We start from the raw sequence: 15,962 nt of genomic DNA on the forward strand, positions 1-15,962 counted from the left end.
CCCATTAGACGTGAAAGTTAATTGTTACGAAATTTATATAAAGTTTTAAGTAAAAAACGTAAAGTGTTTTACGTAAACATTTCTATCTATTTGTATCGCATCGCTTCCGCATTATCTTTCGACTCATTACGTTACGGGTTTCACTAATTACCTATTCGACGTATTACGTTACGACATTGTTAATTATTATTATCTGTAACGCCGCTATTTCGCTTCGTAGCCAACCTACGTTCGTAGCTACGTAGGACATAAGCCCACGTTCTTATTGAAAGCACACAGTTGACCTTGTATATTCAAACTATCGGACGCCTCCGTGGTTTCCGTTAGTAGATGCCGTTCGTGTAGATAAAAGCCAATATAACTTGCTGGTGGTGCAGCGTTCCATTGGTGGTGTTTAAAATCGTTTATTTTTTAATTTTGAATAGTTTTTTAGTATTGAAAGCGTAACAAATATAATCTTTTTTGCATAAAAATGAAACCGACTTCAAAGACTATTTCAGTTATTTTAAGTTTAACACTAAATTACTAAACCGATTTTCATGAAAATGAAATGGGACCAATCTGAAAGTATAGTCTTTCAAACAAAAAAAGAATTTTCAAAATTGGTTATTTGAAAAAACATACGCGTCGGACCTCCTTTTTTGAAGTCGGTTGTAAATAAAGTTGGGATTCGAGGCGCTGATAATTAGTATCTTTATGTAATGCAAATTAGATATAATTTGACTTTAGATTATCAAACTGGGTACTATAAAATGTAATTAGGTGCAGAAATTACAGATACAATTAAAAATTGACAGTCTTGAACAATACGCAGTTCAATTACCTTTGGATGTCTTTATCTATGGTAAAGTTGGTACCACATTTGTTAACAAACTTAAATCGTTACACATTTACAACAATTTGTATGTGTTGTAATGTATACCTACCTAAGTCAATACTTATACATTCAAATGATAGAACGACATAAACTAACTGGCCAATTAGTTGCACTCCGTCACTCGTTGTATTCTAAATACGTGGTGAATGGTTTCGTTACCTTAGATAACCGTAATTGATGAAAACAATCTATTGGCTTTTGGTAAGCTCTTGATTGCCAATTACCCAGTGCGATTGTTTGACGTCCACTTCCTTCGATCCTTGCATATTTTCGTCAATCTTCTTCTTTTCTTCGGTTTACAGTACTCTTGATCAGGCTTTAGAATATCCTGAATTTGATACAGAAGAACTGGCTTTCGTAAAAACCCACGACTGATGCACCTCACTTCCCCGCACGCACGATTTCACACCCGTGCACTCTTTACCCCCGTCGCCCGCATATCATGTGAGTGTCATCAATGAACATGCCACGCTTGTCGACTTTAAAATATACCCTCTTTTTCTACTATACCAGTATGAATTTCTAGGATATTAGGTACTGGCTTGTCTTTTGAACGCAACCTCTGCTTTTATACGAAAATATTGTTAAAGTATAAAAAGAAAATCATTCAACAAGTACCTACAATTATCTACAGGTATTCTTCGCCCAATTTCATTAAATTTTAATATTAAATTTGTTAAGAATGATGCGTTTAGGTGAATGTTCTCAAATTATTATTAAACTTAAAGCCAGAGAGAGTATGAGAGAGCTGTAAGTAATAGTTTCTCTGGGAAAAGTACTGGACTTTTATCTAATGCCTCTGTTATGCATTGCGTCAGTGTCTAAAGTTTCGGCTATGTAAACATCGACTGGACGGAAATAAACGTCGGACCACGTTCGCGCAGTGGCACAATTCACGCTCTTGGATACAAGCGTAACATGCGCCATCATAAATCGTAAGGCCTAGAGCAGACGCTGATTTTAATCCGTCCAATTAGTGTCCTAGATTAGCTGATATTTTGATACCCTCAGCTTATAAATGTCGTCACTGTTTCCAATGTTTTCACTAGTTGTGAATTATTCTGATTGAAATGCGAGTTTTGAACTCACCTCTATTTCTCTCTGTCTAACTCAATACTATAGACAGAGAAAGGTAAGAGGTAACACATCGTTACAGAATAGTACTAGTGATCCGACAAAACGTGTTCTGCTGTATATTTATTTAATACAAAAGTACAAAAATCGCGATTAAAAAATGGGAGTTGGAGGAAAAATTACTATATGACCAATATCTACCAAATCTACGAATAAAAATCATTACCTACAATCGTTAAAGCCGGACGATTACGACCACTTACATCGCGACACGAGATTTTTATATATGTATTAGATGTTTGTCTGCCATTAAAATGATATAGGTACTAAAACTGTATTTACTACCTTGGTAAAGAAGATGCGGTTCTGATGGTTTATAGACGTAACTATGAATGAAAACTTCATTCCAAAGCACCGCCCACGTACACGTGTGAATTTATTATTTAACGAGTGACTTTTTGAAACGCAACACCCCTCCAATCTCTCAAATATCTTATGACTTTCATCGATTTTGAGTCGGGCTTCATATTAATATTTTTCTACTCCCTCTTCGTATTCTACTCAATATTAAACAAGCTCTCAAGCTCATCATATCACAAAGCTATTAATTCCTACAGGTCGTTTGGTAATGTTCATTACCACACGGGTAAACCATGCTACAATCATTTTTTTAAATGTTCCATGGCATTGGCTACAAAAATTCAGGCTTTCATAAAAGCTACAAAATCTAGAAGGCCACGCCAATACAAAATCGAGGAGGCCATGCCCGACAAATATTTTAGATTGTTTACCAAGTTTTGTTAAATCTTGGTCTTAGCAAAAATATTGTATGCCACTCACGTAATTAGCCACTGCAGCAGTTGCTATCTACAGTGGCTCTCATTACATGACAGTGGCATAAATAAGTATTATGCAATATAGAAAACTTGAAATCAAAATTACGAAGGTTCCAAACGTGCTTTGGTTCAAGAAGAGCCCACAACAAACTCAGCCAGGGTTCTTTTTTGTTTATCACCATTTGACAATGTTTTGCCATTTCATAACCAGATTACTACCCAAGTCAAGCATACTTTAAAAATTTCTTAAACGTTTTGATTATTCAAAAGCATACCCGCTTACTGATGCTGATTCTGATTGAGGTTTTACTATTTTTGTGAAATAACCGTGACCTGAATTGCTGAGAAATAAAATAATCACAGAAATATATCTAAATGGTGTCGGCAATCATAACCCACATGCAGTAGCCTCGCTATAAAATTAGCTACGGCGCGCTACATCGCACGGGCGATTAAAGCTTAGTATTGCGAACTTTATTTGTTTGCGCCTATAGCCGTATAGCTTCTCTACAACTATTTGATCCTAAACTTGGTGGTCCTAAAGTTGTAAACTAGCTCTAAAGCTATCGTGTGTAATAAGGCCATTGGATAGGAAAGATGATAAGGCGTTTATTGTAACGTTGTTCTACATAATACAATGCTTTAGAAGTATTCTGGTGTCTTAGACAAGTTAACCATAACCCAAATTAAAAGTATCAATGATGTGTGGGTCTTCTCCTCCCGTAAAATTTGGCGGGGATACGGTCCTCGAGGCATTCGTCTCCTTGCCCGAGAACTTCGCGGAGAACTTTCTCCCTCGGTCCCCCGAAAGTATCAAAACACCACTCCTATTATGTTTGATTCATACTACTCATAGCGGGCGATGGAGCGAGCTATGCTTGGGGTTTCTTTGCGTGATCGAATCAGAAATGAGGAGATCCGCAGAAAAAAAAAATCATTGATATAGCTCAGCGAGTCGCGAAGCTGAAGTGGCAGTGAGCAGGCCACATAGTTCGAAGAGCCGATAAACGTTTGGGTCCCAAGGTGCTGGAATGGCGACCCCACATCGGAAAGCGCAGTGTTGGTGGACCAAGGACAGTTGCAGGGAGCAGCTGGACACCCGCGGCTCGTGACCGTTTTGTTTGGAAGTCCATGCAAGAAGCCTATGACCATCGGCTGTTAATGATGATGACTCATAGATGGCGCTTTATTTTTTATTCTTGAAAGAAGTTTTACTTCGGTCGTGTGGTCTAAAAGCACACTTGTTTTTTCATCACCAGCCCTACCGCACAACCCCGCTGGTGCTGCCGGGCGCGAAGGTTCGCCGCGAGCCGGGGCCCACGGAGAGCTACCTGCGCCACCACCCCAACCCGGCCATGCGCGCGCCGCCGCACCACGACTACCGCGACACACTCATGAAGCAAAAGGTACCATTTCTATTCAATTATATAATAAACTAGCTGACTCCGCGCGGTTTCACCCGCGTGGTCCCCGTTCTCGAAGGAATACGGGCATAATATATAGCCTATAGCCTTCCTTGATAAATGGGCTATCTATCACTGGAATAATTTTTCTAATCGGACCAGTAGTTTCTGAGATTAGCGCGTTCAATCAAGCAAATAAACAAACTCTTCAGCTTTATAATATTAGTATAGATGGCACCACTCTATGGTGCAAACAAACCGTGGAAAGACTTTAATTTAAATAAGAAATAGCACCAACAGTGATAGTGCTAGAGTAAAGCAAAATCTTACAAAACCCCTTTGAATTGGGAATCTAATTAGACTGGGCCATACCAGTTTATCCGTTGTATTTATACTGGGAAAAAATAATTTGGACTAGTCTAAACTGGTTTATCCTATCGGGTTTAGGACAGATTAGTTTGGACTAGGCTAGTTAATCCTATATCCTATATAGGAAGATCAAGTTTAGCCAAAGCAAAACTAGTTTGTCCTGAAATCGGGTCTGGCCGGTAACATATATAACATCATAAATATTTTTAGCTTCCATAGATTCAGTGTGTCATTTTTTATTATAGGAAGTATTGTTTCAACACCCATACAACTGTGAACTCAAAAATTGCTAAAATACTAGCGAGAAGTTAAAAATTGCCAATACCCAAATTTCAGTTAGGAAGTAAACTTTAATAACAGCAACACTTTGGGGTCCCCGGGTTAGAGCTAATAAAATTAGGTGCAAAGCACCCCTTCAGGTGCTATATATACCCCTATAGCCATCAACGAATGCCAATGTCACAAAAGCCTTACGCCCCCACTGACACTAATAATATAATTGGCAGCATATATTCTGCAGCAACAAATGAATAAATTCGACAACCAAATCTTCTGAGTATGAAAATTGTGAGGAAATCAAATATATATAGCTCTTGAAAGACCGCATTTAAATATTTAGCTCCAGACTGTTACGACATCCCAGAATCTCTCGAGTATTCTCTTGCGATGTTTACATAAGCAACGATAAACGACGATACACGATTATAAATACTTAAGAATTGCGTTTTTTTTTAAATCACTTACACGAGCCGTGGCTCAGAGAATATTCAAAGTTTGCAAATTATTGTAAATTTTCTACACAGTATTTCGCCTGTTTTCCTAAAATACTCGTAACTTTCTGGCATTAGAAACTATCTTACTGTTGTTGACTTGAGGAAACATGAGCTTTGCATTAATTGCCAAACTGATGCAATCTTGCCAATTGCGTTCTTCTATTCTTGTTTAAAATATGTACAATTTCAAATGTCTATAATTGAATTGTCTAAAGTCAATTTATCATGATAATTCTGGATTTATTAAAGAAAATGTAATAGATCTCTGAAGCTCATGATTCTCTATATCTCTTGTATACTAAACCGACACTTAGCACACAATTTGAGCACGCTTGAGTATTGTTGTCAATGTCTCACACTTTTCTGTACAAAACAACTCTACTTCTAAATCGAAATCAAATTACTCTTATATCCTTAGCTATTCTATAATGTTTCGACATTTTGTACTCTGACAATAAGCTTGTGGTAAAACCCCTAAGCGAGAAATGTTAGAACGTATATTGCAGATGCCATACATTGACTTCACAAAAACGCCACAATTTGTATCGATTGGTTAGTTATCTTATAAATTTGAACTTTCGCAAAAAACTCAACACTGGCAACACTTTACCAAAATTCCACAATTACAAAAAAAAAACATTTTATCAGTCAAAACCTCTTATAGGTTGGATTTGATAAAAGAGAATAGAACAAATATTTCAATTCATTGCTTTCCAAATTGGCAAATTATATAGATTTTTGATAAAAACTCAGGTGGCTGAATCGGTGTTGCAGCGAGTCGGTGAAGACACTAATAAGGTGGTTCATTAAACTTTGTGAAAACTTTCCACAGAACAGCTTTGGCATGGATGCATAAACTTCTGTAACGAAGCCAGACATTCCTTTGTCATCTTCGCTTTCGAGGATACACTGAAACGACAAAAGTTAACTATTATATACAAAACGAATAATTTGACAAAGATTCAAAGACAATGTTGCAAGTTATACAAATCCAAAATGATTTCAGTGAATCCTCACTCATACTCGTAATTTCACGTGTCTATATGCCATTTTGTTTTCTTCATCGGTGTTATTACCTTCATATGGAAAATGTCCTTTTGTCTTGTATAATACATGATTATTCATATTTCTCCATTAGTGTGTTATAACAATCGTTTTTATTGCTACACACGTTTGATAATATGTATTTTATCTATCGCATATGTACGTAGTAAATTATAACTAATTGAAAACGGGCAACGATTTGTGTCATTATGATGACTTATTAATTTTGAAGCTCATTATTGATTTTTTATTAATTTCATGTTCTCACATTAACTTCTACCGATATATCCTCGGGCATCCTCTCATTACAATTGAGTTTTCAGTTTAGTAGCTTGAAAATAATATAGAGGAACCTGCAATTTTCCTTCGTCATTTAATTTGGGGTGCACACAAAAATGAGGTTGTAACTGGTTTAAGATACTCTGAATCCCATCTCCATCTATATCTATAACTTAAAGCTCGAAGGCTCTAAGGCTTCTCTTGAATTCGTTGCCCTAATTCAGCGTACTTTTAGTCGATTAAAATGATTGTTTTTACAACAATTTCTCTACTTTTATTAGCCATGTTGTTGTAACTGAATAATCTTTCACTTCAGGTGGTACACAAGCAATTCAACTCCCCCATCAATCTGTATTCGGACCAAAACATTGCCAATTCGATAAGACAGCAGACTTCGCCTCTGCCGTAAGTATTATGAAAAGTTCTTGAATTTAATATAAGTGCACTGAACATAAAAGAGTCTTTTTGTTATTATTTCCTCATAATATATCTTTACATATAAATACAGTTGTCTGACTATCGACATCTGGTGAAAAAGACTGATATTAAAAAACACAAATAATATATAGGAAGTAAAATACTTCTTATGTTTATATTTCTATGCAAACCTTATTAGCAGAGTATGAAAATATTTTAAAAGGCACCGAACCTCGGAAATTGAGGAATAAAACATTATTACTCGAACACATTAGATTTGTATAATTTAGAACACACCACGAAACCTATGAAGGTCAAATCAACCAACGCTTACGTTAGAGGTAAATTTCAAGATCATGGCTGTTTGCCAAACGAACATACTCATAAATTTCACTATAGAAACGCACTCAATTTGAGATCGATACATTTACTCATATAGTATCGATAGAAATTAGAAACTTCAGTTATCAATAATGGTTTTATCTTCCATTTTTTTTTAATCTAGCACTGTAAATAGGTCCATCGAGAATTTGCATTCCCCGGTGTTAGATATACGTTTGACTAATAAAAATAAGTCGACTAGTGTTCGCCTCATTTATTTATATTATATACCTACCAATATGTTCCCGTGTAATTTAATAAAATATTTGTTTGCTTGCGTAGCTCTAACGGCTATTACGGACGGCCGTCGCACGTTCTCAAGAGGCAAGTGTTTTACTAGAAACGCCGCCGACCGCCGCCCATATCTCACATGACGCATTAATGCTTCTTTATTTATACTTTTGCTATCTTCTCGACTCTTTCGAACTATCTATCGATCTACCGCGTCGACAACTAAAACTAAACAAGAGCCGACCGATGCGTTTGTCACATTTCATGCGCCACTCTCGCCGTCACAAACGACAGTGGCGCCAGTAGCGTAATTGTAGATTTATTATTGAATCAATAATCATAACTTTAAGAGCCTACTTCTACACGATTAATGTTAGTATTTTTATCGACCTGTCCTTCCTGAAAAACAAACACTAAACTCTGTCCGCGCACTAACTCCCCGCCCCGCGACGAGTCTAATCGTTCTGTACGTTGCGCCCGCTAACTGACTAACCCCCCCACCGCCCGCGGCCCGCAGCCACAAGCCCACAGTGCTGTACGACCCCGCCAAGTCCGAGACGTACCGCGCGCTGCAGGAGGGCGCCACCGAGCCCGCGCACGAGGTCGCCGAGCCACCGCAGACCAAGGTCTTCTCGGCGCCCGCCGCCAAGGTACGCACTCTATACGATACTTTTTTTTATTTAATTTAAAAGAATATCTGCCATATCTTTTATAATATGACCAATATTCCCATTCCCCTCCAACTAGTCAGGAAAGACTACCCTCAGTTTACATATTGTAAGTTTTTAAAACGTGTGAGAAGAACCAATTTATTTACTTAAATCCGTGTGACTGAGCTCTAGTGATAGGTATCGACTATTTTAAATGCATTGCTATACTAGTTCGAGGGCTTTGAAATTGTGGTCTTCGTTTAGGTACATTATTTTAAACAATTTAGTCAAATAAATAATTAGTATTACTTATTTACTATTTCGCTCCTCTTACGATGTTTTTCTTCTCTCCTAGCCAAAGCCAGCGCCTCCACCCAAACAACAGGAGGCACCAAAAGGAAAACAGACGACCTTCGTAAGTAAAAAAAAAAAATATTAAAACATTCATCATTTAAAAGTAGTGTTAGTGTAGTTAGCGTTTTTAACATGACCAATATTCACACAGAAAAATTCATGTTTCCCGCGTGATTTGTGAAAAACCTGAATTTCAAGCGGACGAAGTCAAGGACATCAACTAAGTCTGTAATAACGCCAGGAAATGGCTTATTTTAGTCGGCTTCGATTTAAGCCATCAATGGAGCACACGCAATGGTATACTGCCGTGCCATGAAAAAGCACTTAAAATCGTACATTTGTTGAGAAATCGCAGTTCTTAATTTTTAGTTAAACAAGAGACAAGTCTTGCAAAAATTATCCAAATGCCTCTCTCTATATTTAGGTAATCATATAAGAGATCAATTTACAGAATTGCGCTACCTGATCTCATAATGTTTTTATAACTCTCTGGTGCCAGTGTCAAATTCAGCTATATATCTACTAGGTACTATATATCCAAATAGAGGTGAATTAAAAACTCGGACATGCGAGTTATAAAAAAGTCGTTACAAAATAATTATTACAGTGTAACTTTATGGCACAACAGTGATGTCCATTTACAATAAACTATAATCTATACTCGATGTGTACTAGTACTGTTTAACATCCAACAAATTAGAAATGAAGGTATTTCTACCTTCGCATATCATTTCATAACCTATTTTTTTTTAATTGTGTATTGTTTGTATTGTTCAAAAGTTTTTAACTATAACTAATTGTTCTAAGCTTACTAATCGAAGATATTTTCATTAATTTAAGAAAGAGTTAATTATAATTATAATAGATGTGAAATGTCTAGCAAATTATACCCTCATTTTTACTTTGTTTATTGGTAAACCGTATAAATCGAGTAGGGTAGGAGTGGAGTAGGGTATAGTACATATTTTAAAGTCTTACATTTACCAAAAGTTTTCTTTCCTGTTGCAGGTGAACTCGCTCCAGGAGGAGCACATCCAGCAGTCGCACTCCTTCAAGCGCCTCATGTACAACGTTCTCGGCAACTCGGAATTCTAGTATTAGACAAAATCTAAGCCTGCAGAACGCCTTTTCTACGTGCAAGCGACGTGCACGTCTCTAGAGCGTGCTATAATTGCGTCGTAGATTTATATATCGTATGAATCTAATATACTCACAGTTGGAATGCCCTTCTGATATCCGTTTTTTTACTTCATTAACAAAGTTAAGAAAATAACTACCTTAGGCTGGAATTTCCAAGTATAGTGCCACAAACTTTTCTGACCCGGTGACCAAAATTGGAAATAACGTCGCAGCGCGCAGTTTTTGATGTGTTGTTTACAGTAAATTTTATTAATATTTTCGTTTTGTAGTTTTATCTGCATAAATAATGCCTAAAATAATAATGCGCAAAACTTTATATACCTATGTCCTAAAAGTGCGATAACGGCGACACCCTCACCGGGCCCGGGGCATTACCCATGGCACATCGATTCTCTTCCTACAAACGTAAACGTAAACGAAACTTACAAAATTTATGGGAATGACAGATCCGATCGATAACCTGATCACGTGACCTGTGGATAGTTAGTCATTCCCATACATTTTTTTTTTTTTTTTAGCATTAGCGTTTGTAGAAAGAGATTCGACGTGCCACATGGCTATGGACCCAGAAAAGTCTGTGGCTACTAAGTTTGATTGGAACCAGAAGAATTAAGGAACAAAAAAATTAAGTATACGGGTCGTTCTAATTGTATTGTATTTCAACTTCTAAATTGTATCAAAACGCATTCGTTTGCATGTAGAAAAGGCATCACGTGCCTAAATATTTTTAAAATTCATACCAAAGTTCGAAGACCTATCGATGTTTTAGTAATACGCGAGTATTATTAATAACTCAACAATGTGGCGGCCACAGAAGCGTTACCATACTGACTGATCGTATTCACTTCGTATTTAACGGTAACGCAACCGCTCTGACGTGGGGTTAGTGTACGAAAAGACTAACAAATTTTATTTAAGACTTTCAACAAGGGTGCGCGAAGATATGTAGAGATGTGTGATACTCACTGATTCGCCTTATAACTTAGACCATCTGTGGGCGACAACTGATTTGTTTGAAAACCTTTGATATTTGCCGCCACAACAAGAGATTTATTGCCTCATAATTGTGGTTTTTGTTGTGACTTATGTAATATTTCATGTCTAATATCTATCTATTGCAAATACACTAGTTTTAAACGCGATCCGCACACGTATTTACTTATCCCACAACATATCAAAGGTTGCCCATACCTGACTTACGGCCGTTTTCAATAACCTATCTATCCGCCATTTCGCTTACTAAAGTTAAGAAAATCTATCTTTCTGTTCCTATCTGCTTTTCAATAACCTACTGACAGATAGTTTCACTATGTAAAGATAGTTTGACCGTTACTGATAATCGAGGATAGCTATCTATCCGTAATCTTGGATAGGTTATTGAAAACGGCCGTTATACTATATGAACAGAATACAGAATGAACTAAGTTATAGAGATGAATATTGGTAGGTTTCACATTCCTGGCTACATATCATTGCTCATCCCTGATGAACGATCTAATGATCCTAATGTGTGATGTTATTTTTCGGTGAATTTTCTAATACTCGAGTATTAGCGATATTATTTATTTATACGTTAAGTAGCGAAGTAACTATTATTACTAAGTATTAATTATTATCTGTTTGTGTACAGAAATATTACGTATACACTATTGTTGATATAAGAAATGTTGAGTGTACAGTCTAGTCACGTCGACCCGAGCTCAGGTCGTGAACACGAGAATGAGATTCGATCAATTTTTGAATAAAATTATTTATTTTTATTTAATAATATAATTGTTTTATTTTAATATACCTACTTACTATAACTTGAAATTGTTTGAAATTTGAACGTTCGCTTAGTTCAAATTTTTATAGTTTAACACTCCATAGACGCCATGTCACGTGACAATAACAAGTCTTCACCCCACATCTAATATTATTCAATAGGGTGATTCATTGTAATTAAATGTTATTTCAATTTAATCACAATGTGCATGAGAATATTTCATTGTAATATTAATTTCATAGTTGATTTTTTTTAATTCGAGAGGAGTTAAAGTACTGCTGTTGCTCAAAGAGACTGAAGTCTTATATGCACATAATGAATGAAATCTATATACAAGAGAGTATACATTATTATAGAATACATTATTAATTACCTATCAATGGTTATCAAAAGGTGGATATAGTAGACAAATACTTTCAAGTAACAATCAATACAGGTTAGGTATAAGGTAGGGATGTTCAAACACTGACACATTCTCGTGTTACATTCAACCCCTGGACAATTTGTATTAAATAATAGACTTGTTTCTCAAAATAACTATATTATATTCATAACCTGGAATTAACAATTTTACATAACAAAATAAAATACAGTCTTACAAATTTCATGAACGATAAGTACACAGATCAAAGGGTGAAATTAAATTTTGAGCAAAAGAAAACACTTATCAACATATATCACAATATACAGACATGGGGGCCTCTTGCGCGATGTCGCTTCAATACACAATAAGCGAATGTAACATAACAAGATACAATTAAAATAACTAATAAAAACGCACTTAAACATTTCATACAATAAATAGTTACAGCATTTTTTAGTAGATCAAGACGATCAACTAATCGCAAGACTAATGGCTGCTTTACAAAGATTTGCTGGCCTATTCACTAATTTGGTCTTTATTAACAACCTATTAAAATAAACATGTAAAATTTGAAATTTACCTACTGTATTATATCCACGAAGGGTTGTCAGTAGTTACCGGATGACACAGAATCTCAATTACGTATAGGTAATAGGTATGTCAACTAAAATACACTCACAAGTTAGTGAATTTGCCTGCTGAAGCATGTAGACAGACCATAATCGCCTACTATTTCCCATGACCTCTGACGATCGAGCGTAATCGTCACTTTGTCGGTTTTTCTGACAAACAACTCCGCACATACAATATTGCCAATAAAGTATGGTTGCCTTAGTCGTAGGCTCATAGCCCGGTAATATTGGTTTGCAGAGTGCTTAGGGATGTGGGCAATGAAATAATATCATAATATTGTTTATGCGTATGGTTTCGATATTTTTTTCACTGTCTAAATCCCTAAGCGTTACAGTATGTGCTTACGGCCGTTTTCAATAAAAGATTACGGATAGATAGCTATCCTCGATTATCAGTAACAGTCAAACTATCTTTACATAGTCAAACTATCTGTCAGTAGGTTATTGAAAAGCAGATAAGAACAGAAAGATAGATTTTCTTAACTTTAGTAAGCGAAATGGCGGATAGATCGGTTATTGAAAACGGCCGTTAGTGCGTACGATTTACCCTACTTTACTGTCAATATATCAATAGTATAATTGTGCATGTTTTTTTAGAATCCAAATGGAAATGGAGTGGAAAAAATATTAAGGATGCTCGATGTTGTAGAGCCTGTAAGTCAATCGTCATCGTATACTATTCAGTGGCAAAATCAAATCAAGGGCCAAAATCTCAATTTACAAAGATAAAGAAGAATTCATATACTACATTGTGATAAAACAAATATAATCATGCAAAATGTATAACAAATATTAGGGCAGGCGATATTCATTTCAAATTAGGTATTTTTTAATATGAGCATGTTTATTTGCGTATTACAATTAATATTAATTGATATTAATGCAACTATAACGGCGCGCACATAAATATAACGACCCTCAGAAGTCCCAATGTTATTTTCTTTTGATTTTTTAAGCGTGAGATCTTTTTTATTACGTCTATTAATAAAAATATATTACACTTCCACGTTATTGAACTGCATAACCGATACAAAGAGGCATAATCGTCGTTTTGAAATAAATTGATGTAACTTCTGACTTCAAAAAGATGAAAACAAAAGATCAAAATAATGCTCTAATCTCAGACCAATTATTGTATAGGACCTGCCTCGCTAGACGTTACTTTTCTGTCAAAGTATATGATCAACGATCCAATGCGATTATAGAAACTGTCTCTATAGTATCGATGTTAAATAGATGTAATCGTGTTCGTCGGTTAAAGAGCTCCGTAAAAACACCTTTTTGTGTAAGTGATTGCGTAAAAAACGGGCAAAAACTTCTAGTTTAGTATAAGATATATACCAAATCTAAGCTCGTTTTCTTCAGAAAATGACAGACAATTTTGTTCGTGACTATGAGTGCAATACAGGTCTTTTTATAATTGGTCTGAGGTTCTAATTAATAGCTACTAGCGTGCACACATATACAAGTTGTCAGTGATGTTAATTTTTGGGACACATTAGTTTAGATACAAATTTTAATTATCACATAATATAATGGGACTTAACATTAAAACATCGGCCTCAATGTCTGGATAAATTTTACGGTAAAATATTTAAATAATAATATACATTATACAGCATAATTAATTTAAGATATGCATTCAAATTGAAAGAAATTTATTAATAAGTAATTCATTATTATTTACACTATTTATATATTGTCAACACGACGGTTATAGATACCTATTATTACAATGTTATTCGAGTTTTAAGAAACTAAGTAGGCATATTATAATGTTAGATTGTTAAAGAATAATTTTCGGCCTATTATAGAGAGAAATGTACAGCAACATGAAATAATATTTACACGGTTTTAATAACTCTTTATTCAATTGAGAATTAATAAATTCAGCGTAGAGATGTAACGAAACTCTGCAAAAGAAGTTTGCGACTATTTAAACTTCCAACTCTGCATTTTTTACAATAACAGAACCTTTTTTTCATTAAAAAAAAAGAATAATTATGAGTCAAGATTTTAAATAGGACTAACTTTCAAATGAAGATTTCTGTTTTATTTTTTAAATTATAATTCAAACAAGCCTTATATCAATATATGTCAATGTTTATAATAATTACATTTTTTTCGTTAACTTGTTTCAATGTTACACCTCTACAATTAAGAGCAGTTCACGAATTCTTTAGCACCAAATGTCAAATCTATGATAACTATCTATCTAACTACAGACACGATAGAAGCGATGTTTAATTTTTAACAACTATCTAGATAAACACGAGTTATTGGTTAAATATATATAAACAACATAGAATATACGTCTGTATTAATTTATAATGGTGGTGGAAAATCACAACATAGATTAATCATAATGGAAATATATCATACAGTCTATTACGCACTGTTTTATAATGGTTTTTGAAGATAGCTGTAGCAGGGACTTAAAGTAGATATTAGGGTTTAACAACACCTAAGACTCAACCAGTCATCAAATTTCTACTATGACCTAGGTACTAGATAGAGTTGCAAACATGTTTTCAGAAATATATAGTATTTTTCAGATTTAGCTATAAAAAAAGAACGCTTAAATAAATTGTAGTAATTTATGTAATATGCAAAAAATCTACATTTATTTTCAATATTTATTTATTATTGTTGGATTTTAAGATTTATTTGTCTGAAATAAGAGTGTCATAATTATGCTTCTTTTACATTAGATTTTTTTTTAATTTTGAAAACCAAAAGCTTTTTTTCTGATTTGTTCGTTTAATATTTGGAACTCAGTAAGATAGACAAGACGCTATTGCATAATATGTCAAAAGGTAACGTTCATAAAATTTTAAAATGAAAATTATATTTATTACATTTCATTGTCGAAAATATAGTATTTTTGCGTACTATGTATTTCTTCAACAGATAGTACGCAGATTCGAAATATAGTACAACAATATATATTATATTACGGTTGGCAACCCTAGTACGTGATCACATTCTGTTCCACTTTGTTAGAAGTCCCGCTGTTTTTCCTTTCAAGTCTCGAAAAAATAGGATATTTTATTTCCAATGTAGTACAACAAAAATGAACAATTTAAGACCCTTTTAAAAAAGTGTCAACTAGCATAATGTTGAGTACAAGTATTTTGATTGTTAATGTATGTGATTACATTCCTTTCTCGTTGGTGTTTACTCATCAATCTCTATTAAAAAGTGGATGCACAATCAGCGACCAAAAAACGTCCCCACTCAATGAGTGCCAAACACAACTTATTGGCACTCAATTCAAGTAGACTCTGAATTTGGGATTTTATTGAATATTGGACTATATTTACCAATAATTCTAAAACTGTCAAAGCAATATTGGCCAGTTTTTAAGTGAAAT

General features: G+C 34.8%; 1 protein-coding gene across 8 annotated transcripts in view; it reads left to right on the forward strand.

Annotated features, from left to right (window-relative positions):
* The window catches only part of LOC112055306 (PDZ and LIM domain protein 3), a 32,887-nt gene extending 21,286 nt beyond the window's left edge, over nucleotides 1-11,601 (forward strand). For 5 of the 8 annotated variants that reach the window (XM_024095374.2, XM_024095366.2, XM_024095412.2 and 2 more), the window contains 7 exons: nucleotides 4,047-4,193; nucleotides 6,086-6,130; nucleotides 6,972-7,060; nucleotides 7,736-7,777; nucleotides 8,202-8,334; nucleotides 8,690-8,749; nucleotides 9,697-11,601. In XM_024095374.2, the coding sequence (XP_023951142.1) occupies nucleotides 4,047-4,193; nucleotides 6,086-6,130; nucleotides 6,972-7,060; nucleotides 7,736-7,777; nucleotides 8,202-8,334; nucleotides 8,690-8,749; nucleotides 9,697-9,783 (603 nt within the window). In that variant the 3' untranslated portion in view covers nucleotides 9,784-11,601. The remainder of the gene's footprint in view (nucleotides 1-4,046; nucleotides 4,194-6,085; nucleotides 6,131-6,971; nucleotides 7,061-7,735; nucleotides 7,778-8,201; nucleotides 8,335-8,689; nucleotides 8,750-9,696) is intronic. The other 3 variants (XM_024095395.2, XM_024095381.2, XM_052882543.1) reach the window with 3 other exon arrangements.
* Nucleotides 11,602-15,962: the final 4,361 nt, after the last annotated feature.

This window comes from Bicyclus anynana, chromosome 7, assembly GCF_947172395.1.
Source record: "Bicyclus anynana chromosome 7, ilBicAnyn1.1, whole genome shotgun sequence".
In the NCBI taxonomy this organism is placed as follows: domain Eukaryota; kingdom Metazoa; phylum Arthropoda; class Insecta; order Lepidoptera; family Nymphalidae; genus Bicyclus; species Bicyclus anynana.